At 45.0% G+C, this 24,540-nt stretch overlaps 1 protein-coding gene across 4 annotated transcripts; it reads left to right on the forward strand.

The window, feature by feature from the left end:
* Nucleotides 1–73: 73 nt before the first annotated feature.
* SNAP47 (synaptosome associated protein 47) lies at nucleotides 74–21,481 on the forward strand. 4 transcript variants are annotated; one of them, XM_066550373.1, is made up of 6 exons: nucleotides 6,070–6,471; nucleotides 6,554–6,662; nucleotides 9,178–9,730; nucleotides 11,681–12,165; nucleotides 16,650–16,771; nucleotides 18,922–21,481. In XM_066550373.1, exons 2-6 carry the CDS (start codon nucleotides 6,647–6,649, stop codon nucleotides 19,066–19,068), a joined length of 1,323 nt encoding a protein of 440 aa, XP_066406470.1. In that variant the 5' UTR covers nucleotides 6,070–6,471; nucleotides 6,554–6,646; the 3' UTR covers nucleotides 19,069–21,481. The 4 variants fall into 4 exon arrangements, 3 of the variants coding, with proteins under 3 accessions (XP_066406478.1, XP_066406470.1, XP_066406458.1); XR_010783717.1 differs by lacking the exons at nucleotides 6,070–6,471; nucleotides 6,554–6,662 and adding an exon at nucleotides 7,579–8,839 and having other exon boundaries at nucleotides 18,922–19,831; nucleotides 19,922–21,481; XM_066550381.1 differs by lacking the exons at nucleotides 6,070–6,471; nucleotides 6,554–6,662 and adding an exon at nucleotides 74–116.
* Nucleotides 21,482–24,540: the final 3,059 nt, after the last annotated feature.

Raw genomic sequence — 24,540 nt, forward strand, 5'->3', positions numbered from 1 at the left:
CGGAGCGCAGCGGCGCGGGGTTTAGCCAATAGGAACGTTCAGGTGCGCGGGGCTGAGCCAATAAGAGCGCGCGGAGGGCGCAGGCGCGGAGCGGGGTCGGTGCCGCACTGAGGGAGGTGCGTGGGGAGCCGTGGGGGGGGCTCGGACGGGCCCGGGGGGCTCCAAATGGGGCTGGGGGAGCTCCAGATGGGGCGGGAGGCGCTGGACGTGGGGCTTGGGGTTGGAAATGGGGCTAGGGGGTCACAAACTGGGGCTTGGGAGAGCTTCGGACAGGGAATGAGGGGCTCCGATCCATGGCCGCGGTGGTCTCGGACCGGGACAGGGAGGTCTGGATGGGGCTGGAGGGACTGGAAATGGCGCGGGAGGGGCTGGGCGTGGAACTTGGGGCTGGAAATGGGGCTGGAGGAGTCACAAATTGGGGCTTGGGGGGGCTCCGGACAGGGAAAGGGGTCTCCGATCTATCGCCGCAGTGATCTTGGACCGAGGCAGGGAGGTCCGGCTGGGCCTGGGGAGACTCGAAATGCGGCGGGAGGGGCTGGAGGTGGAGAGGGGCTGGAAATGGGGCTGGGGGGGCTCCAGTCCGTGGTCGGTGTGGTCTTGGACCGGGAGTGTCCGGATGGGGCTGGAGGGACTCGAAATGGGACGGGAGAAGCTGGGAGGTGGAGTTTGGGGTTGGAAATGGGGCTGGGGGGAGTCACACAACATGGCTGGTGTGGTCTTGGGCCGGGAGGCCTGGCTGAGGTGGGAGGGACTGGAATTGGCTCCAAATGGGGTGAGAAGGGCTCGAGGTGGAGCTCGGGGTTGGAAATGGGGCTTGAGGGGGCTCTGATCCATGGTCGGTGTGGTCTCGGATCGGGGGTTTTGTGTCGGGGCTTGGGTTGGGCTCAGACCGGGGCTGGGGAGGTTCCACACCGGGAACCGGGGAGCGACGGCGGCTCCGAGCCGGGGCTTGGAGGGGGGGCCGGGAATTGAGGGGCTCGGGATGGGGCTGGGAGGCTCCATGAGTTGGATCCTGGGCTGAGCTGGCACCCGGGGAAGGCTCGAGCGGGGCTGGGATGGGCTGGGAGCGGGGCAGAGATTTGGAGAGGGAATTGATGGGTAGGGAAGGGACCTGGGTGAGGGGATTGGGGGAGATCAATAAATTCCTGGATAACTGTAGAAGCAAAGTGAGGTAGGACAGTGGGGATGGACAGAGACAAGATCTCTGGAGCCAGGGCTTGGGATTTGGGGTTTATTGCAAGGGGCCGGGGTGCAGGGGCCTTTTGGGATTTGGGGTTTATTGCAAAGGGCCGGGGTGCAGGGGCCTGCTGGGAGCTGCCAGGCACAGCTCAGAGCAGGCACGAGGGAAGAGAGGGGGAGAGAGGATGAGACAGAGAGAGAAGAGAGTAAAAGAGGATGAGAGAGTGAGGTTCCTGTTACAATACAATAAATCTTCTGTGTTGAATATTCTAATTCTCACTAACCAGTCTAATGCAGCCTACAAATCCTACAGCATTTCCATACAGCCTGTAAGAATCAGTGCAATCCATGTTAGAGTGTTTTCTTTGAGCCAGGTGTAATGAGCTCCAGGAGGCCTGTGACACACCCGAGATAGCTCAGCCACCTTTGGAGGCATAAAAATCAGCAGGATGGCTTCTGTTGCAGTGTTGGAAACAAAGAGGTTTAATAAAAGGCAAAATAACAAACAGAGAAAAACGGAGCCAGGTGCCAGAGGTTTTTGCTTCTCACAAAAGCCATTAGTTTCTTTGTTCACTCTTTTTCTAGTTAATTGCTCAGGCAGGACTTTTTTGGCTTCTGTCTGATTAGCTGTCCTTAGGTTTGAGATGCAATCCCCCTGGTCCTATGAGGTGCTTTTTCACTTAATCAATGAGAGAAACTTCTCTGGTTCTCTGGCTGCTCACAGTGACCCCGAGATGTGTTGGAAAGTCTCTTTTCCCAGCCCAGTGCTCAGAGAAGGAGTCAGAGCTCTTCATTTCTCGGTCTCAAGGTTGTTTATTGTTCCTTGTCTATAAAATTCTTTCTCCTGTCCAGCCCAGCTCCGCTCAGCAGCACAGACAGAGGCACTCTGCCTGCCCCAGGGCAGTGTTATCTTTTTATACTAAAAACTACCTGTGCAATATTTACAGTTCCTTCCCAATACCCATCACCTGTGTTAGACACTGAGCTTCTACTCTAAACCAACCCAAAAGTGCCACCATCACAGCAGGAGATGGAGGCCAAGAAGGAGAAGGAGAAAGGCTGGACACACCCAGATTCCTCCATCTTGCCCCCTGAACCCCCAGTCCAAAAACCCCAAAAATCTATTTTTCACTCTGTGATAAATTCACTGTCATTCTACTGGCTTGTAATTCTTCATATAAAGGTTGGCAATTGTTTTTTCCAAGGGCTCAATCAAAGGCACAGGGGTCTTGGGCTCTGTGCCAGGGTCTCTGAGCCCCCTGGGCAGGGGCTCGAGTCCTGCAGGGCAGCCAGAGGAATTTCCTGGGCTCCCACAGAAACTTCTGGGCTCATTTCCTTCTAAGGGGACAAAGGACAGAGTTTTGTCATTGTCATCAGGGGGCACATTCCTACATTACCATCCTGTGTTACATCTTAAACCCTAAAAACTCCTCTTTGGGTCCCTTCTGCCAAGCTGTAGGGTCTGCTCTGACCCTTGGAGCTGTCTGAGAGCAGAGGGTGTTGTTTGATTGCCTTCAGTCCAGCCACACCATTGTTTTCCAGTTGTTCAGTGACTGAGGGATCTCAAAGCTTGCTTTCATTTCAATCTTGCTCACAGTTTCCATATTCTCAAAATCTTTTGCCAGACAATCACATTTACAAGGCTTTTCTGTTTCATCCTCCCCAGCAGGTGACGCTGAGTTGTGTGGGAGCGTGGGCTGGGGAATCCTGAGGGAGCTGGGAATGTTCAGCCTGAGGAAAAGGAGGCTCAGGGGGAACTTCTGGGGTCTGGCTCTGCTGCCAGGGAACAGGGACAAGGAGCAGAGGGAGCTTTTGGTTGGATATTTGGAAAATTCCTTCATGGAAATGTCCAAGGTCAGCTTGGATCCGCCTGGGATAGTGGAGGATCCATTAATGGGATCATCCTTAAGGTCCCTCCCATCCCAAACCGCTGGAATTCTCTGCTCCATTGGGGTGGGGAGGAGGAAAACTCCTGGAAAAAAAGGAAGAGGAAGGGATGGAAATCCTTGGCAGGAGGGAGGAATTCCAGCTTGGGGTGAGGAAACAGAAGTGAGGCTTGGGAATGAAGGAATGAGGTCAGGCCTGGATACTTCACAGCTTGGAAAATCCTAAATTTGGAATTTGTGGATTTATCAATCCTGGAATTGAGTCTTAATTAAAAAAAAGAGGGAGAGTGCCTGGGTAGGATTTATAAACTCATTTATTGATTGTAGCTCTCAGGAGTTTGAAGGTCAGCATTTCCCAGATTTATTTCTGGGAATAAACCACCCTGTGGAATCCTCGGCTGAGCAGGAGGAGAGAAAATAAACAACAAAAAGTGCAGGAATGTTCCGGCCATCATTCCCAAAAAACCTGGGAATGAAATGTTGATGGGAACATCACCCAGGGATGGTGCCAGCTCCTCCCCCTAATTAACTAATTAGTAACGCTCCTGGTTAATTGGGTGATCTCACCAAAGGTGAATCAGCTCCTTTTTATGGGAGCAGCCACTGGATGATATTCCAGGAAAAAAATTCCTGCAAAATCCCCGTGACACTGCTGGATACCAAATCCTCATGTCCCTGCTGCTGATCCAGGCCTTGCTGGGCATGGGATGCCAGGATTTGGGGGCAGATGGGGCCAAAAATCCGATTATTTCCGAAAAAAAGTGTGGATAATGGGAGAGTTCCCATTTGTTCTGGGAACAAATTGTGAGGGAACATTTTGGAAGAAGCTGAAGGAATTTCTTGTGGAATCCCTCAGGTGTCTCCTGGATGAAGGATTGTGACATTCCCAAGTTTCCAAATCTATTCCTGAATTTACAAAGAATTCAGAAGCAATTTGATTTTTTTTGTTTTGTTTTTCCCCTGATCCCAACCTTTCCATGGATGTCAAATCCACATCTCCCTGTTATGAATCCCAGGGGTTGCTGTGGATGGAATGCCAGGATTTTGGGGCAGATGTGGCCAAAAATCCAATTACTCCCTAAAAAAAAGAGTGTGGATAATGGAAGAGTTCCCATTTGAGGTGAGAAAAAATTGTGAGGGAACGTTTTGGGAAGAAGCTGAAGGAATTTCTTGTGGAATCCCTCAGGTGTCTCCTGGATGAAGGATTGTGACATTCCCAAGTTTCCAAATCTATTCCTGAATTTACAAAGAATTCAGAAGCAATTTGATTTTTTTTTTTTGTTTTATTTTCCCACCAATCCCAGTTTTTCCATGGATTTGCTGCCAGATGTTAAATCCACATCTCCCTGTTTGGCCTTGCTGGGCATGGAATTCCAGGACTTGGGGGCAGATTTGGCCAAAAATCCAATTATTTCCTAAAAACAAAAGAGTGTGGATAATGGAAGAGTCTCCATAGGAAAAGACTGATCTGGGAACAAGTTGTGAGGGAATATTTTGGGAAGAAGCTGAAGGAATTTCTTGTGGAATCCCTCAGGTGTCTCCTGGATGAAGGATTGTGACATTCCCAAGTCTCCAAACCTGTGGCATTCCCAAGTTTCCAAACTATTTTTGAGTTTACAAAGAATTCGGAAGCGATTTGATTTTCTTTGTTTTATTTTTCCACCAATCCTGATCATTCCATGGATTTGCTGCCAGGGGTTGCTGTGGATGGAATTCCAGGATTTTGGGGCAGATGTGGCCAAAAATCCAATTATTACCTAAAAAAAAGAGAGTGTGGATAATGGGAGAGTCCAGATCTGATCTGAGAGCAGATGGTGAGGAAACATTTGGGGGAAAAAAATGGAATTTCTTGTGGAATATTTGGGACAGTGGAAGGTGTTCCCATGGCAGCTGGAACTGGATCATCTTTAAGATCCTTCCCCAAACCATCCCCTGGTTCTCATCCTGAAATCCAGGACAATCCTGCCCCTTGGTTTTCCAGGAATTCCAACCATTTCTTTTGCCTTATGTTGGAAAAAAAATTCTTTAGTCTTTTCATTGGAAATTTAAATTTCTTCTCGGAGAGAGAAGAATTTTTCAGAACTGTTGCAATTAAATATCATTTAATTGGACAAAAAAAAAAAAAAGGGTTTCATTCTCAATTGGATTCTTTCTTGGGGAAAAAAAAAAGGATTTCATTTTCAGCTGGATTTTTCCTTGGAAAAGAAAAAAAGGATTTAATTCCCAACTGTATTTTTCCTTGGAAAAGAAAAAAAGGATTTCGTTCCCCACTGGATTTTTCCTTGGGAAAAAAGGATTTAAATCCCAGCTGGATTTTTCCTTGGGAGAATAAAGGATTTAATTCCCAACTCGATTTTTCCTTGCAATAAAAAAAAGATTCCATTCTCATCTGGATTTTTCCTTGTAAACAAAAAGGATTTCGTTCCCAACTGGATTTTTCCTTGGAAAAGAAAAAAATAATTTAATTTCCAACTGGATTTTTCCTTGGGAGAAAGGGAAAAAAAAAGGGTTTAATTCCCAATTGCTTTATTTTCTTGTGGAAAAAAACCAGAATTTAATTCCCAACTGGATTTTTCCTTGAAAAGAAAAAAAGGATTTCGTTCCCCACTGGATTTTTCCTTGAAAAAGAAAAAAGAATTTCATTTCCAACTGGATTTTTCCTTGGGAGAAAGGGAAAAAAAAAAGGGTTTAATTCCCAATTGCTTTATTTTCTTGTGGAAAAAAAAACAGGATTTAATTCCCAACTGGATTTTCCCTTGGAAAAGAAAAAATAATTTAATTTCCAACTGGATTTTTCCTTGGGAGAAAGGGAAAAAAAAAAAAAGGGTTTAATTCCCAATTGCTTTTTTTTTCTTGGGGAAAAATAAAAAGGATTTCGTTCCCAACTGGATTTTTCCTTGGAAAAGAAAAAAAAAAGGATTTAATTCCCAACTGGATTTTTCCTTGGAAAAGAAAAAAAGGATTTTGTTCCCAGCTGGATTTTTCCTTGGGAAATAAAGGATTTCATTCCCAACTGGATTTTTCCTTGAAAAAAAAAAAAGGATTTAAATCCCAGCTGGATTTTTCCTTGGGAATTTGCCCTGCGGCCCAGCAAGGAGCTGAGTGAAGCTTGGGGCTGCCAGGTGAGTCAGGAGTCACAGGACCAGAGACAAATCCAGGTACAAAAACCCCGGGAAGTGACGGCTCTGCCTGTGCTGCCCTGGCATTTCTTCCTTACTCTCTACAAATCCTGGATTTCTAAAGGAATTCTCATTCTGGGAACAGCCTCCGCTGTGTTTTCCTTTAGTTCCAAGTTTGTTTTTCTCAAAACTTGAAGAGAAAAAAAAGAAAAATCCCTGAGGGGGAAAAAATTCCTCCCTGAGGGGGGAAAAAATGCTCCTGGAGAATTCCATGGATCCAAATCCAGGTAAGAAACTTGGGATGAGGCTCAGGAAGAGCTTCTTTTTGATTTATAATAAGATACAAATCCTTGATTTTTTTTTTTAAAGGAATTTCATTTTGGGAACAGCCTCAGTTGAATTTTCCTTTAGAATTTTTTTCCTTGGTGAAAACTTGGGAAAAAATTCCTCCTTGAGAATTCCATGGATCCAAATCCAGGTAAGAAGCTTGGATTAAGGATCAAGAAGAGCTCATGTTAATTTATTATTAAATAAATCCATTATATTTTAAGGAATTTTCATTTTGGGAATAGCCTCAGTTGTATTTGTCTTTAGAAATTTTTCCTTGGTGAAAACTACGGAAAAAATCCCTGAGGGAGAAAATTCCTCCCTGAAAATTCCCTGGATGCAAATCCAGATAAGAAACTTGGGATAAGGCTCAGGAAGAACTTATTTTAATTTATTAAATATAAATCCTTGATTATTAAAGGAATTTTCATGTTGGGAACAGCCTTGATTGTGTTTTCCTTTGGAATTTTTTTCCTTGCTGAAAACTTGGCTGCAACCACTCCTTGAAATCAAATTTTCCTGGGATTTTGCTCCCTCTTTTCCCACAGTTTTCTTGAGGGTTGTGGATTTATTGGATCAAAAGAGGTGGAGAATTTTCACTTTAAATTCCATTTTTTTTACCAATTTATGGCTGATTTCTTTTTTTCCATTTCATCTCTGACATTGATAATGAAAAAAAAGTTCTTAAAAATCCACGGAAATAAGGGATGGAAACCAAATAAAGGATTTTTTTGGGATATAGCATGGACTAATCTTTATCTTAATTATATGGGAATATTGAATATATTTAATTAAACATTTATTTTAAAATTATTTAACTTTAAAATAGTTATTACAAATAATAATTAAAAATTATTTATTAAAAACAATAATTTTAAAAAATCTCTTGAACTGAACTTTTTAAGGAATTAAGGATGGAGCAGCCTGAAAACACTGGGAGATCTCGGGGTGGGATCAGGAATTCAGCATTCCTGCAGAAGGAATTTTTTTGTTTTCCTGAGAATTCCTCAACTTTTCTTGGAGGATTGGGGTGGGATTAAGGAGGGCAATGAGTGGGAATCTCATTAATGGCGCAGCAGAATTCCAGAGCTCCTGGAATATCCAAGCCTTGGAGAAGATGATGGATCATGGATGAATTCCCAGTGATGTCATCAGCATTCCCAAATTAATTATGGGATGGAAGCAGGCCTTGGTGCTGGAAACCACAGCCATGAGGAAGATATTCCAGGAAAATTCCAACCCTTGGACCCAAGAAACTTCTGGAAGGGTGGAGAGAAGCCATTCCAGGGGTGGAATTGCCCATTCCAAAGTTGGGATTGTTTGGACAGAAGGAATTCCTGGAGAATTTTGGGAATTCCCAGAAAATACTGGGAATTCCTGAAGAATACTGGGAATTCCTGGAGAATATTGGGATTTCCTGGAGAATATTGACAAATCCTGGAAAATACTGGGAATTCATGAGGAATTTTGGGAATTGCTGGGGAATACTGGGATTTCCTGGAGAATATTGGGATTTCCTGGACAATACTGGGAATTAGCAGAGAATTCTGGGATTTCCTGGGGAATTCTGGGATTTCCTGGAGAATATTGACAAATCCCTGAGAATACTGGGATTTCCTATGGAATACTGGGAATTTGCAGAGAATAGTGCGAATTCCTGGGGAATTTTGGGATTTCCTAGAGAATATTGGGATTTCCTGGAGAATATTGACAGATCCTGGGCAAGACTGGGAATTAGCAGAGAATACTGGGAATTTGTGGGGAATATTTACAAATCCTGGAGAATGCTGGGATTTCCTGGAGAAGATTGACAAATCCCAGAGAATACTGGGAATTCCTGGAGAATACTGGGAATTCGTAAGGAATATTGACAGTTCCAGGAGAATTCCTGCAGTGTGTTTAATGTGCCTGGATTTGAGATTGCAGAGGGGAAGGGGAAAGAGCGGGGATTTGTAAATATGGGTGAGCTGGAATTTTGGGATATCCTGGATTTTCCTCAGTGCTCGTTGGTCTGTGGGAAGCCGAGATGAGCTGGGAATGGGAATATTCCAGGATATGAATGGAATTATTGGGAACATGGGGTGGGCAGTGATGTTGACAGCCCTTTCCAGAGGAAATCTGGAATTTTGGGATATCCTGGATTTTCATCTGTGTCTGTTGGTCCGTGGGAAACCGAGATGAGCTGGGAATGGGAATATTCCAGGATATGGATGGAATTCTCGGGAACGTGTTGTGGCGAGTGATGTTGACAGCCCTTTCCAGAGGAAATCTGGAATTTTGGGATGTCCGGGATTTCCCTTAGTACTTGCTGGCCTGTGGTAAACCGAGGTAAGAGGAATGGGAATATTCCAGGATATGGATGAAATTATTGGGAAAATGCATGGCCGGTGATGTTGATGGGGTTTTCCAGAGGAAATCTGGAATTTTGGGATATTGTGGATTTTCCTCGGTGCCTGTTGATCTGTGGGAAGCTGAGATGAGATAGGAATGGGAATATTCCGGGATATGAATGGAATTATTGAGAAAATGCATGATGGGCTTTTCCAGAGGGAATATTCCTGTGGTTAGAAATGCTTCCCAAATTCCTTGGACATCCAGCTGAAAAGAGCCAGGATCGATTCATGTGTGTTTATTCAGGATTCCTGCTTTTCCCCCTTGGATTTTAGTGTCTCCTGCTGGATTGGAGAGCGTTTCCCTGGGAGAGGAGGCCGGGAAGAGCGAGCTGATGAACGAGGACATCCGGATCCACTCCTGGCCTTGCTCCTACTACCTGGACACCAGCAAACAATGGATCCCTGGGAAGCTCTCCCTGACTCCCGCTTCCATCAAATTCACGGCTGACAAAACGGGAGAGCTCCTGGTGGATTTCCATCTTTCCGGGATCGGCGAGATCAAGAAGGAATCTTCCCATTTAATCTTCAGCTCCCTCACCATCCTGGAGAAAGGCACCAAGCACTGGTTCAGCTCCCTGCATCCCAACAGGAATGTGGTGTTCAACATCCTGGAGCATTTCTGGAGGGAGCAGCTGCTGTCCAGCCAGGAGGCCGGAGCGGGAGCGGCCTTGGAATCCAGCAAGGGCAAGGAATTAACGGGAATGTTGGAGGGGTCGCAGAAACGCCTGGAGGACACGGCCAAGGTGCTGCATTCCCAGGGGGAACAGTTCGACAACATCATGAGGGGACTCCACAAGATCGAGGGGGACATGGATGTGGCTGACAGGTTTGGAATGGGAGCGTTCCCGGAGCTGGGAATGGTTTGGGGGGCCTGGAATTTCTGGGGGAGGGCTTTGGGAAATGAAACTGTGGATTTTTCATTGGAAGGATGGAGCAGCTCCATGAGGAAGCACTGAGGGAGTTGGGAATGCTCACCTGGAGGAAGGAAAAATCCAGGGAGAGCTCAGAGCCCCTGGCAGGGCCTGGAGGGGCTCCAGGAGAGCTGGAGAGGGACTGGGGACAAGGGATGGAGGGACAGGACACAGGGAATGGCTCCCACTGCCAGAGGGCAGGGATGGATGGGAGATTGGGAATTGGGAATTCCTGGCTGGGATGGAATTCCCAGAGCAGCTGTGGCTGCCCCTGGATCCCTGGCAGTGCCCAAGGCCAGGCTGGAGCACCCTGGGGCAGTGGGAATTCCCTGCCCATGGACTGGGATCATCCTTAGGATCCCTTCCAGTCCAAGCCTTTGTGCCCGTGGGCTCAGGAGATGTTGGGAATTCAGCTCTGGGAATTCAGGAGTGCCCCAATCTCCTTCCTCCTGCCCGTGCCCTGCTCCAGAAGAATAAAACTGGGATAAGAGCAGTGTCTGCAGTGCCCATTTCTGCTGCCATTCCTGGGAAATCCAGAGCTGTGCCAGCTTCTTTCCTGCCTTTTCCTTCCCGCCCTTTTTTCCCCGCCGTTTTTCCCTCACGATTTTTTCCCTGCCATTTTTGTTTCCCTCTGTTTTTTCCCTTCCCTATCTCCCTGCTCTTTTTTTCTTTCCCGCCCTTTTTCCCTCACCATTTTTGTCCCTCATGATTTTCCCCCACCATTTTTGTTTCCCTCTGTTTTTTCCCTCCCTTTTTTCCTCTCCTGCCTTTTTTCCCTTTTCCCACCCTCTTTTCTTCCCTCCCTTTTCCCCCACAGCTTCCCTGGAAATCCTTTGCTTAGATTTTCTAGGAATATCTCCAAGCCTTTAAAACACCTTGGATTGAATGGGAAGGAAGGAAAGAAGCCAAAATTGGGAATTTTGGGCAAGCTCGTGGCAGGATTGGAATATCCAATATTCCAACAGCCAGGGAGCAGCCAGGGCTCCCTGGGAATATTTGTGCCAAGTGTTTCCTTATCTTGGAGCCCTCTGGATAAAATTCCAGCAGGAGTGAGGGGAATGCAGCTCTGGAGCACAAGGAGAGGAGAGGAGTGGGAACAGACTTGGAATTCCACGGATTCAAGGGTGGCCAAACATTACCCAGCTCGGAGCTGCAGCAGGGAATTCCAGAGGGCTCTTCCCAGTTTTATTGAATTTATAGAGCAGGGAATTCCTGGGAGTATCCCAAAAGTTTTAATGGACTTAAAACAGGGAATGAAAATGGGATTAAATTGGGATTTTTGGGATGATTATTGTTGGTTTTCCTTTGAAAAAAAGGGGAATATTTTCCTTGTCCTTGGAGCAGGAGCTGAACCTGAACAGTTCCAGCCCTGGCTCCCTTCCCTGTTCGCTGGGAATGTTTTCCGTAGGGAGCTGCCCCAAAACTGATGGAAAGGTGGGGTCTGGACACTTCTGGGAAGTTTCTGCTGGAATTTGGAGCCTCAAGCTGGAATTTTTAGTGTTTTATCTGGGGATTTGGGTAAGGAGCAAAGGAAAAAGTGGCATCAGGCTAAGGGGGTGGAGGAAAAGGAGCAGGAAAAGGCCTTGGAAGTGGTGATGGATGGGCAGGAGTGGGAATATTGAGGAACACACACATGGAAAGGGACCTGGAAAAATCCACTTCCATTTCTTAATTCCCAGCTGGGATTCTGGGAGTTTTTCCAATGGATTTTGAGGAGAAGGTGGCGTTTGAACTGCCTGCATCCTGGGAAATTGTGGATGCGTTTGAGGACGGATTAAGGAATTCCCGTGTCTGTGGGGATTTTCTTGGAGCTGCTGGGATATCCAGAGCTTTTCCCTCTCCTAACCCTCCCTTCCCTCTTCCAGGCTGTTAACAGAGCTGGAATCTCCCTCCTGGTGGCCCTTCAGCACCAAACTCTGGAAAACGCCTGTGGAAGCGAAGCCCAAGGAAACCCCCGCGGCTGCGGATCCCAAAAGCCAGGAGGGAATCCTGCTGCGAATCCCCGTGATCATCACCCACAGGACAGACTCCAGCGCCAAACCCGGCAAACTCACGGTGCTTCCCTCGGGCCTGGAGATCCAGGATTGCAATTCCCAGCTCCTGCACCGCTTCGAGGCCCGGGACGTGGATGACATCTGGGTGCACACTCCCTACGAGATCAGCGTCCGGCAGAGGTTCATCGGCAAACCCGACACCTCCTACCGGCTCCTGGCCGCGCGCATGCCCGAGGCCATCCCCGTCCTCCAGATGCAGTTCAGCAAGAAAATCCAGTTCTTGGAGGATGCTCTTGGATTTGCCGGAGCCAGGAAGTCCCCTCAGGCGGATCTGGGGACGTCCATCTGGCAGGCAGGTGCGTGCCGGGGGGTTCCGGGCTCCAAAGGTTTTTATCCGAGGAGTATTCCCAGAGGCAAACTGGCCCTGCAGTGAGTCATGGTGCGTGACTCAGGGCATGGTGGATTTGTCCATGGTGAGGGTAAATCCAAGGAATAAACTCCGGGTACCTTCAGAGCCTTTTTTTCTGGAGTTAATTCCCAGCTGGAAGGGAATATTCAATAGCCAATAATGAATACCCAATAATTAATATCCAGTGTTTAATGTCCAGTATCCAGTGTTTAATGTCCAGTATCCAGTGTTTAATATCCAGTATCCAGTGTTTAATATCCAGTATCCCATATCCAGTATCCAATGTTCAATGTCAGGCGGATTTGAGAGCGTCCATCTGGCAGGCAGGTGGGTGCCAGGGGGTTCCAGGCTCCAAAGGTTTTTCCAAGGAGTATTCCAGAGGCCATGGTGAGCGAGTCCATGATAAATCCAAGGAATAAACTGCAGGGGGCTTCAGAGCCTTTGGCACTGCTGCTGCTTTTCCTGGAGTTAATTCCCAGCTGGAAGGGAATATCCAATGTTCAGTAGCCAATAATTAACATCCAATAATTGCTATCCAATACCCAATAATTAGTATCCAGTATCCTTTACCTAATGTCCAATATCCAGAGTTTAATGTCCAATATCCAGTGTTTAATATCCAGTATCCAACGTTCAATATCAGGCGGATTTGGGAACGTCCATCTGGCAGGCAGGTGAGTGCCAGGGGGTTCCAGGCTCCAAAGGTTTTTCCAAGGAATATTCCAGAGGCCATGGTGAGCGAGTCCACGATAAATCCAAGGAATAAACTGCAGGGGGCTTCAGAGCCTTTGGCACTGCTGCTGCTTTTCCTGGAGTTAATTCCCAGCTGGAAGGGAATATCCAATATTCAGTAGCCAATAATTAACATCCAATAATTGCTATCCAATACCCAATAATTAGTATCCAGTATCCCTTATCTAATGTCCAATATCCAGTGTTTAATGTCCAATATCCAGTGTTTAATGTCCAGTATCCATTGTTTGATATCCAGTATCCCATATCCATTATCCACTGTTCAATGTCAGGTGGATTTGAGAGCGTCCATCTGGCAGGCAGGTGAGTGCCAGGGGGTTCCAGGCTCCAAAGGTTTTTCCAAGGAGTATTCCAGAGGCCATGGTGAGCGAGTCCATGATAAATCCAAGGAATAAACTGCAGGGGGCTTCAGAGCCTTTGGCACTGCTGCTGCTTTTCCTGGAGATAATTCCCAGCTGGAAGGGAATATCCAATGTTCAGTAGCCAATAATTAACATCCAATAATTGCTATCCAATACCCAATAATTAATATCCAATAAATAATAACTGCTATTTAATATCCAGTATCCCAAATCTGGTAGTCAATATTCAGTAGCCAATATCCAGTATCCCATATCCAGTATCCAGTATTTAATATCCAATATCCCATATCCAACATCCAGCATTCAATATTCACTATCCTATATTTAATATCCCATATCCAATATCCAGTATTTAATACCCATATCCAATATTCAGTATTTAATATCCAATTAAATTACTATCCAATAATTAATACCCAGTATTTAATATCCAGTATCCCATATCTGGCAGTCAGTATTCAATATCCAAAAGCCAGTATCCAATATTCCATATCCAATATTTAATATCCAGTAACCCATGTCCAACATCCGATATTCAATATTCAGTATCTCATATTTAATATCCCATATCCAATGTTCCATATCTGGTACCCAGTATTTCACAGTGGATATTCCATGTTCTGTAGCCAATGTTTAATATCCAGTATTCCATATCCAATACCCAATAATTAATATCCAATAAATAATACCCAGTATTTAATATCCCATATCCAATGTTCCATATCTGGTATCCAGTATTTCACAGTGGATATTCCATGTTCTGTAGCCATTGTTTAATATCCAGTATTCCATATCCAATACCCAATAATTAATATCCAATAAATAATACCCAGTATTTAATATCCCATATCCAATGTTCCATATCTGGTATCCAGTATTTCACAGTGGATATTCCATGTTCTGTAGCCAATGTTTAATATCCAGTATTCCATATCCAATACCCAATAATTAATATCCAATAATTGATGCCCAGTATTTAATATCCAATATCCCATATCCACTAGTCAGTGTTCAATATCCAATAGCCAGTATCCAATATTCCATATCCAGTATTTAATATCCAATATTCAGTATCCCCTATTTAATATCCCATAGCCAATATTTCATATCTGGTATTCAGCATTTAATAATGGATATTCCATGTTCTGTAGCCAAAGTTTAATATCCAATATTCCATATCCAATACCCAATAAATAATACCCAGTATTTAATATCCAATATCCAATATCCCATATCCAGTAGTCAATATCCAATATTCAGTGTGCAATATCCAATATTCCATAGTCAATGTTTAATATCCCATATCAAATATCCAGTATTTGATATCTCACATCCTATTTCTAATATCCCATATCCAAGAATTAATATCCCATATCCAATATCCCATATCCCATATCAAATATCCCATATTCAATATCCTATATCCAGTATCCCATGTCCAGTATCCCATATTCCATATCCCATATTCCATACCAAATATCCAATTTCCAATTTCCAATATCCCATATTTAATATCCAATATCCCATGTGCAATATCCAATATTTATATTAAACCTTTAATTCCCCTAAATCCTGAACACTTTTCCCAGATATCCTGGAATCTTGAATTAAAACATGGGATAAACCTGATTTTCCTATATTAAAACCCCCAGGATTTTGATATTAGACAAGTCCAGGTGTGGGAATTCCTGAGATTTTGGAATAATTTTAAGAAAACTTTGGAGACTGAAAATTCCCAACAAGAAATTTGATATTCCCTACTATTAATCCTAAAATTCCAGGATGGGGTTTTTTTAACCCAGCCTTGGAATTTTCAACAGCTTGGAATTTATTCCTCCCAACATCCCTGAATCCTTTTTTTTTTCCTAATTTTTAATCCCAAAGGAGCAAAGAGAAGATGGATCCACAGCCAAAAACAACTGGAAAATTGGGATAAATTCATAAATCCACCAATTTCTGGTTGGAATTCCAGCAGGGAAGGGGAATATCCTGGTTTTGAGCAATATTCCAGCTTGGAAAAGCTGTTGGATTTTTAAGGAAGTAAATTCTGGCCTCTGTAATTTCCTGTTACCCCAAAAAAATTCCCAGTTCCTGATGGAATTCCAGGAAATAATTAGATCTCCAGCCCTTTTCCAGAGGTTTTCCTGCTGTTTTCCAGCTGGATTTTGTTCTCCTTCCCTGGTTAATTTAGAAAACCTTGGGAAGCAAGGGGAGCTGATGGAAATCCTGATTTTCCAGGTTTTCCTCTGTTTTCCTTGGATTTGTCACCGTTCCCATTCCGTCACAAGGTGGCGCTCACGGACTGTGTGGGAGCCTTTGGGCTTCTTCCATGGAAAACTGATTTTTTTCCTTATTTTTTACCTTTTTCTCAAATCAGGAGGGGGAAAAAATAGTTTTTTTCTGTTCCCCTCTCTGTGTTTACCAATAGGGAATTGATCCAAGGATTTTTGGGATAAATAACCCTGCAGGGCATGGAAATCTCTGGGAAAATTCTGAATTTTCCCTCAAAACTGCCACAATCCTTGCACCTTTTGTTTACACCAACCCTGCCTTCAGCTTATGCCTGAATTTATAGAAATTCTCAAAAAAGTCCATTTTGGCTTCCTTCCGTGTGGAAAAGTAATTTAGGGAATCATTTTTGTCCAATCCTTACTGGGTATTTTATTTAAAATATTATTAATTATTTATTAATGTTAATAATAGTAACAACAACAACAATCTGGATTTTTTTTAGCTGCTTTACACTTTTTCCCAGTGTTTTTTTTTTGGGGGATAAACACTGAAATTTTGGAACAGCTTTGATACAATTTTATCCCAAAAAACAGCTGAGAATTCCCATGAATCCCCACATTCCAAATAATCCCATTTTCCAAAGGCTCCCTAAGTAAGAAATAAAATTTAAAAAATAATTATTTAAAAAAGAAAATAAAATAACATAAATAGCATAAAAATAAAAATAACAAAGCATAAATAAAATGAAATACAATTAAATGAAGAAAAAATAAAGAGAAAATTTTAAAAAGAGAAAAATGAAGAGAAATTGTAAGGAATACAGTTTGAATATTCCCAGAAAACCAGAATTTAATGGGAAAAATTGGATCCTGGGCATTCCCAAATTCCCATGGAGCAAAGCACAGCTCAACCGCTTTTATCCCAGAATTCCAGAACGATCCTTAAGGATTCCAGGAGCAGCGATTCCATTATTCCAAGCTACCCTTGGACATTCCCAGGGATTCCCCAGCTTCTCTGGGAGTTCCTGAAGCTCCCCCTCCTTTCCAGGCAGGAATTTTTCCTTAATGTGGAATTTCTCTGGCAGCCACGGGATTCCTGGGAGCCGCGGTGAATCCCGGATTGCCGGCGGGAAGCGCCGAAGGGCCGGACAAGGAGCAGGTGCAGCTGCAGAAAATATCCCAGGAGGAAGCCAAGGAGCTCCGACAGGTAAAAATGGGGATGGAATTCCCAGAATGACCAGAATTCCCAGAATGACCAGGTTGGGAGAGACCTTCAAGGTCACAGAGTCCAACCCAGCCCCGACAGCTCAACCAAACCCTGGCCCCCAGTGCCACATCCAGGCTTTGTTAAACACACCCAGGCATGGGGACTCCACCACCTCCCCGGGCAGCCATTCCAGAACTTTATCACTCTTCCTGTGAAAAACTTTTCCCTGCTATCCAGCCTGCGGTGGTTCCAGTTGTGGGTTTCTCTGGGTCTGGGTTGAAGGCACTTGAGACAGTAGTTCATGTTCACACTCAGGTGTTTATTATCTCTTATCAGTAAAACAGCCTCACTGCTGGGAGTTCAGCAGCTTTTCATTAGAAGGCACAAAATGGCCACAATCTCTTGTTCCAAGGCCTTTTCAGACTAAACTGTCCAATGAAGAGCTGACACCTGGATTATTTTCCCTTTGAACCCAATCACTGATCCCACAGAGCTGCAATGGGGACTTTTCTGCCCAATTACAAAATGCCACCCAAACCCATGGAGAAGGAGGAAGAAGGATGAAGCAGAAACCCAGGATGACACCCTGTGCCCTCCATCTTGCTGCCATCCACAACACACTAAAAACCCCAAAACCTCAATTTCTCACCCAGTGACACACCTGCACTGCTCTCTATAATCTATTTCACACTTTTGTGGGTTCCAGTCTATCTTGAAGTCTGGGGAACTTTCTCCATGAATGAGGGTCAGAGTCAGTGCTGCCCTGGGGGTCAGGGCACCCCAGAGCAGACACAGAAACATTCCCAGTGCCCTGGGTTTCCACACCAACCTAAACTTCCCCTGGTGCAGCTCGAGGCTGTGTGCTCTGGTTGTGTCAGTGCTGCTGCAGAAAGAGCCCAGGGCCAGCTGAGCACAGGCCCCTTTCAGGAGCTGCAGAGAGTGATGGGGGCAGCCCTGAGTCTCCTTTGCTCCAGGCTGAGCACCCCCAGCTCCCTCAGGGCTTCCTCACAGGGTTTGTGTTCCCAGCCCCTCTCCAGCCTCCTTGTCCCCTCTGGATGTGCTCAGTGTCCCAAGGTCCTTCCCAAGCTGAGGGGCCTCTTTTTATTTTTTTCCCTTTGACTTTTTATTTTTTTGGAATTCTTTGCTAATTCATTTGCCTGCAGTTTTCCAGCTATTTTATTGGATGGTATTTTATGGTATTTTACAGGAATTTATTTTGGCTTTATTTAATTTAATTTAATATTATTTTTTATTTTTAAATTATTTTTAAATTTATGTTATTTAATGTTATTTCATTTTATTTCATTTTATTTATATTTCAATTTTTGTTTTATTTTTATACTATTTTTATTTTTTAAATTTGTTATGTTATTTTATTTTTTATATAATTATTTTCCAATTTTTATTTTAAATTTTATTTTATTTTATTTTGTTTTATTTTAGTTTATTTTTATTTTAATTTTATTTCTATTATTTTTGTTATTTATGTTATGTTATTTATTTTTAAAATATAATTGTTTCAAATTTTTGATTTTATTCTTTTTAAATTGCATTTGTTTGATTTTTATTTATTTTATTTATGTTATTTTATTTTTTCGAATTTAATTATTTTAATTTTTAAAATGTTATTCTTTCTTTTACACTTTATTTCTTTGATTTTATTTGATTTTAATTTATTTAGTTTTATTTTTTTCTAATGGGAAAAAGATCCTGCCAGAGGGCAGGGATGGATGGGATGCTGGGAAGAAATTCCTGGCTGGGAGGGTGGGGAGGGGCTGGGATGGAATTCCCAGAGCAGCTGTGGCTGCCCCTGGATCCCTGGAATGTCCAAGGCCAGGTTGGATCCACCTGGGATGGTGGGAGGTGTCCCTGCTTGGAACTGGATCATCCTTAAGGTCCCTTCCCACCCAGATTCTGGGATGTCAGTCCATGAATTTTCCCATTGCTCCCAAGCCCCCAAATTCTGGGATGTCATCCATGAATTATCCCATTGCTCCCAAGCCCCTAAATTCTGGGATTCTGGGATGTCATCCATGAATTTTCCCATTGCTCCCAAGCCCCCAAATTCCGGGATTCTGGGATGTCATTCCATGAATTATCCCATTGCTCCCAAGCCCTCACCGCGAGCTCTCCGCGTTTCCCGCTGGCAGATCCTGAAGAAGCTCAAGGGCCTGGCCCTGGAGACGGAGGCGGAGCTGGAGCGGCAGGACGAGGCCCTGGATTCCATCGGCAGCTCCGTGGATCGCGCCACGCTCACCATCGAGCGGCAGAACCGCAGGATGAGGAAGCTGACGTAGCTTCCCGGCCGGAGCAGGAGGGTGGGGGAGCCGGGATGTTCAGGACTGGTTTTTCCAGAGACACTTTGGGAGGGGTTTGGGATGAGGTTTGGAAAATGGCGCTGCTGGGAGTGAGTTCCTGAAGCGGTTCCTCACTTAGATGGTGGCTGGATCTTGGATGAGTTTTGGATCTTGGACAGTGTTTGGACCTTGGATCACAGTTGGACCTTGGATGATGGTTGGATCTTGGAGAATGATTGGGTCTTGGATGAGGGTTGGACCTTGGATAAGATTTGGATGTTGAATGGTGGTTGGATCTTGGATGAGCGTTGGATCTTGGATCATGGTTGGATTGTGCGTGATGGTTGGACCTTGGATGAGATTTGGATCTTGGATGATGGTTGGATCTTGGATAATGATCTTGGATGGTTGGATCTTAGATGAGGGTTGAACCTGGGATAATGTTCGGATCTTGGATGAGGTTTGCATGTTGGACGATGGTTGGATCTTGGATGAAGTTTGGATCTTGGACAGTGTTTGGACCTTGGATCACTGCTGGACCTTGGATGAGGTTTGGACCTTGGACAGTGTTTGGATTTTGAATGATGGTTGGATCTTGGATAATGATTGGATCTTGGACCATGGTTGGATCTTGGATGATGGTTGGACCTTGGACAGTGTTTGGATCTTGGATGAGGTTTGGATCTTGGATAATGATTGGAATTTGGACCACGGTTGGATCTTGGATGGTTGGACCTTGGACACTGTTTGGATCTTGGATGAGGTTTGGATCTTGCATAATGATTGGAATTTGGACCACGGCTGGATCTTGGATGAGGGTTGGATCTTGGACACTGTTTGGATCTTGGATGAGGTTTGCGTGTTGGACGATGGTTGGACCTTGGATGAAGCTTGGATCTTGGACACTGTTTGGACCTTGGATCACAGCTGGACCTTGGACGAGGTTTGGATCTTGGACAGTGTTTGGATTTTGGGTGATGTTTGGATCTTGGATGGCAGTTGGATCTTGGATGAGGTTTGGATGTTGGATGATGGGTGGATCTTGGATGATTGGATCTTAGGTGAGGGCCTTGGATCACACTTTGATCTTGGATGACGGTTGGATCTTGGATGGTTGGACCTTGGATAATGTTTGGATCTTGGATGAGGTTTGCGTGTTGGATGATGGTTGGACCTTGGATGAGTTTTAGATCTTGGAGAAGGTTTGGATCTTGGATGAGGTTTGGAAGCTTTTTTTGGGTGGAAAGATCCAAATTTCCAATTGGGATGAAACAGAACTCGTGGATTCTCCACTGCCAAACCCTGTAAATAGGAAGGGATGTGACAAAACCTGACTTAATTAATTAATAATTAATTTGTTCATTAATGTGCTTTTTCATTTTGCTGCTTTCCCGCCCATGAATTCCCTCTCCAGCTCTTTCCCTAAAACCCTTTGGAGCTGATCCTGATTTTTTTATTTATTTGCACTCAGTGGTGATGAAACATTTCAAGGCTTTTCCAGAATTCCTAAAAAAAAAAGGGAATATTTTCAATTAAAGTCTGAAGTTTACACTTGGCTCCGTTGAGAGCAGATTCCCCTCTGAAATTTTTGATATTCCACAGGAAAAATTCCCATTTCATCAATCCCTACCTTTTCCAGCTCCTTTACCTCCAAGGAGCTGCTGTTAAATATTTATTTTTTAATTATTTTTTTATTTTAATTTAAGTATTTTTGGTGTTGCTTTCAAATCCGACACTTTCAGTGCAATATTTTTAAACAGTGAAGCTTCAAATCCTTGGATTCCGTGGGAATTTTTCCCATTTTTTTGGAATCCAGCCTAATTTTGGGGAGAAAAAGACACCGAAACCTGTCGAGGGTGTTGTTTGCAAGGTTCGTATTCCTTCAGCTTAGTTAGGACTGGAGTAAGATTTATTCCAAGTTTTTCCTGGCATGCACTTTATTGGAAAATCCGGTGATAATTCCATATCCATCAGTTATTTCCTGGGAATAAAATCCTCTTGGAGCTCCTCCTGTTGTTCCCCACCCCCAAATCGCTGCTGGTTTGTCGTGAGAGGAGAAGGAACGTCCTGCACCTCATTTTTCCATGGATTTCCAAGTGGATTTTGCGCCAAATCCGTGTTTGTTGAGGCTGGGATGGGATCTGGGAGTGGGATGAGTCCAACCCAGAATTCCCCAAAGGAAATCTTTCGGATTTGAGCGGTTTTTGGGTGTTCTTTGTGCCATATTTTTTATTGTCGTGTGGTTTTAGCACCGACTCCGTATTTTGTGGGTTGTGTTGAGTCCAACATATCCCAAAAAACCTTGGAATATTCCTTGGGAAACCCATCCTGGAGCTGTACATTGGCTGAATTCCATGTGCCAGAAGGATTTTCCACCTGTAATTCCTTCTTATTAAATCTCTTGGAATTGTGATTTTTCTCTCCTGTCATCACTTGGCTGGGAATTTGCGGGGAAAAATCCATCCCTGTTTTCCTGTGGAATGGGATTTCATGGATTCTGTGGGGTTGGGCTTTGGGATTGAAAATATGGAAAATATTCCCTGCTGGAAGGTGGCCCTGGATGAGCTTAAAGCTTCCAACCCAAACCATTCTGGAATTCCATGATCTTCAGCGAGGCTGGGAAGAGTGGCTGATATTCCAGAGGAGCCTCAAAATCCTGGAAAAATGGGCTGGTGGGATCCTCGTGGATTTAACAAGAAGAAATCCTGCCCTGGGGAGGAGCAGTCCTGGGAATCAGGACGTGGTGGGAACACCCAGCTGGAAAACAGGAGCTGGAGGTGCTGCTGGATGGAATTCCCAAATGGATTGGGGCAGAAGGGATTTCTCAGGATCATCCAGCCCCATCCCCAGGGACACTTCCCACTGTCCCAGGCTGGTCCAAGTCCCTTTTTCCGTGAGAGGTGGATTGGAATGGGATGATCCTTGAGGTCCCTTCCACCCCAAAGCATTCTGGGATTTTCTGGGATTCTTTGTGCCCTTATTCCCAGCTCGTTTTGCTGGCTCTAGATCCCGAACTCTGGAATTTCAAGCTGGTGTGGGATTCCACATAGAGGAATCCCAAAATTTGAGGGATTTGAGGGATTCCAAACGGGAATTCCGTGTCCCAGGTGCCAAATGTGGGAACAGGACCCAAAATGGAGGTTCCAGAGACTGTCCCAGGTTGCTCCAAGCCCCTTTTTCCATGAGAAGTGGATTGGAATGGGATGATCCTTAAGATCCCTTCCATCCCAAACCATTCTGGGATTCTTTGGGATTCTCTGGGATTTTTTGTGCCGTATTCCTGACTCCTATTGCTGGCTGTAGATCCCAAACTCTTTGGAATCCCACACCAGCTTGAAATCCCATAGGGGAATCCCAAAATTTGAGGGATTTGAGGGATTCCAAACGGGAATTCTGTGTCCCAGGTGCCAAATGTGGGAACAGGACCCAAAATGGAGGTTCCGGAGACCTCAGGGATGGCTCCCTCTGGAACAACCTCCAAACTCCCCATGGATCATCAGAGGAGATTCCTGGATTTGGGAATTCTTCCTCGCCCACATCCTCTCCAGAGCCTTCCCAGCTCCCGGAGGTGAGTCAAGCTTGGAAAACGCTTCCCAAAAAGAGAGAGGAAACCTCTTGGAAGCCGCCCCTGTTGTATCCTCGGAGCGAAACTCTCGATCCCGATGCCAGCTGCTCTCCGTGTCCTTAGGGCTCCCTGGTTTTCCACACTTTTTTTTTTTTTTTTTTTTTTTTAATGGATTGCCGCTTCCAAGCACAGCAAATTCCCAGAGTGAGAAAAATCCCGTTCCGGCTTGGGTTTGGCTCCTCTCGGGCAGTTTGGCCTCGTTTTTGTGCTTTATTGCAGCAAATGCCCACGGGATGTTTTTTGGGAGAGCCATTAGGGATGGAGGGATGAAGGGGGGGGCCAGGAAAAAAAAAAAAAGGGAAAAACTCCTGAAATGCATCTTTTTCCTACATTTCCATTAAAAAAAAAAAAAATTGGGAAGACTTAAGCTCATAAACACCCCTGGAGAATGGGGTGAGGTTTCCTCCCCCTCTCTCTCCTTGGTTGTGACCATGGTTGGGGTTTGTTTGTTTGGTGGTTTTTTTTTTTAATCCATGGAAATCATGAAAAGAAAAAATCGTGTTCCAATTTACAAGGAAATACCTTGGGCCAAATTCCTTAAAAAAATTAAAGGGGAAGGGAAGGGAAGGGAAGGGAAGGGAAGGAAAGGAAAGGAAAGGAAAGGAAAGGAAAGGAAAGGAAAGGAAAGGAAAGGAAAGGAAAGGAAAGGAAAGGAAAGGAAAAGAAAAGAAAAGAAAGGAAAGGAATTCCCAATCTCCCACCCATCCCTGCCCTCTGGCACTGGAGCCATTCCCTGTGTCCTGTCCCTCCATCCCTTGTCCCCAGCCCTTCTCCAGCTCTCCTGGAGCCCCTCCAGGCCCTGCCAGGGGCTCTGAGCTCTCCCTGGAGCCTCCTTCTCTCCAGGGGAACATTCCCAGCTCTCCCAGCCCGGCTCCAGCCCCTGGAGTATCCCTGTGGGATTTGATGGCTGGAGCTCTGTGGGATGAATCCCACCGGGAACGTCCCTCCTGTGATCCCGAGGCCAGCTTGGACAGGGCTTGGAGCAGCCTGGGACAGTGGGAGGTGTCCCTGCCCATGGATGATCCTCAAGCTCCTTTCCAACCCAAACCATCCTGGGATTCCCTCATTCCATGATGGGGAGGTGTTTTTTTTTGCTCCACAAAATCTCCAGTAATTCCAAAGACTTGGGAAGGCTTTTTGGGAAGTCCTGTATCCCTAAACTCTGTCCCAAGGGAAAATACTTTGTTGGAAAGTGGAGCAGCTCTGAATTGGGTTCATTTGTCATTTTTTGGTGGTTTTGATGATTTGTGTTGTGTCTCAGTGTGCGGGATTGATTTCAGGCTTCATCCAAACTCCGGATAAGCAGCTCCACTTCCAGAGAGCCACAACTCCAAATTCCCTCTTTTCTGGAGCCACCTGGATGTGCCAGTTTTTCTGGTTTTGGGTTTTGTGGTCCCAAAAGCTGGGAATTTCAAAGGAAGGGGGAGATTTGGATGGTGGAGGAGCCATTTCCCCTCATGACTCCGGCTTGGAATCTGGATGGAACATTCTGGAGCTGTGGAAGTGCCAGGATCACCTCCCTGACAATCCCAAACCACCCCTGAGACTCCTGAAGTCCAGGCTGTGGGAATTGGGATGGAAAACCCAAGTGCAAGGCCAGGACTTGGACTTCTATGATCCTGGTTGGTCCCTTCCGATTCAAATTCCAGGATTTTATGATGAGATTCCCTGAGAGATGGAGAAAATGAGGGAACAGGGATGGCTTGAAATTCTTCTGGGGTTTTTTTTTGGAGGCCTGGATCAGCTTTTCCAGCGGAATTTTTTGTGGCCTTGTCAGCTGGATCAGGGACCAACCTGTTCCCGAGGCTTGGAATTCCCGTGGCATCTCCTGGGACAAATCTGGGACT

This window comes from Molothrus aeneus, chromosome 1 (assembly GCF_037042795.1).
Source record: "Molothrus aeneus isolate 106 chromosome 1, BPBGC_Maene_1.0, whole genome shotgun sequence".
NCBI lineage: Eukaryota > Metazoa > Chordata > Aves > Passeriformes > Icteridae > Molothrus > Molothrus aeneus.

Bases quoted from the DNA above. Each gene is read 5' to 3' on its own strand.
- SNAP47 (XM_066550361.1), top strand. From the start codon at position 8,794: ATGTCCGGGATTTCCCTTAGTACTTGCTGGCCTGTGGTAAACCGAG. The intron at 12,166-16,649 runs GTGCGTGCCGGG...TTTCTCTGGCAG, and splicing joins GACGTCCATCTGGCAGGCAG to CCACGGGATTCCTGGGAGCC. The intron at 16,772-18,921 runs GTAAAAATGGGG...TCCCGCTGGCAG, and splicing joins AAGCCAAGGAGCTCCGACAG to ATCCTGAAGAAGCTCAAGGG.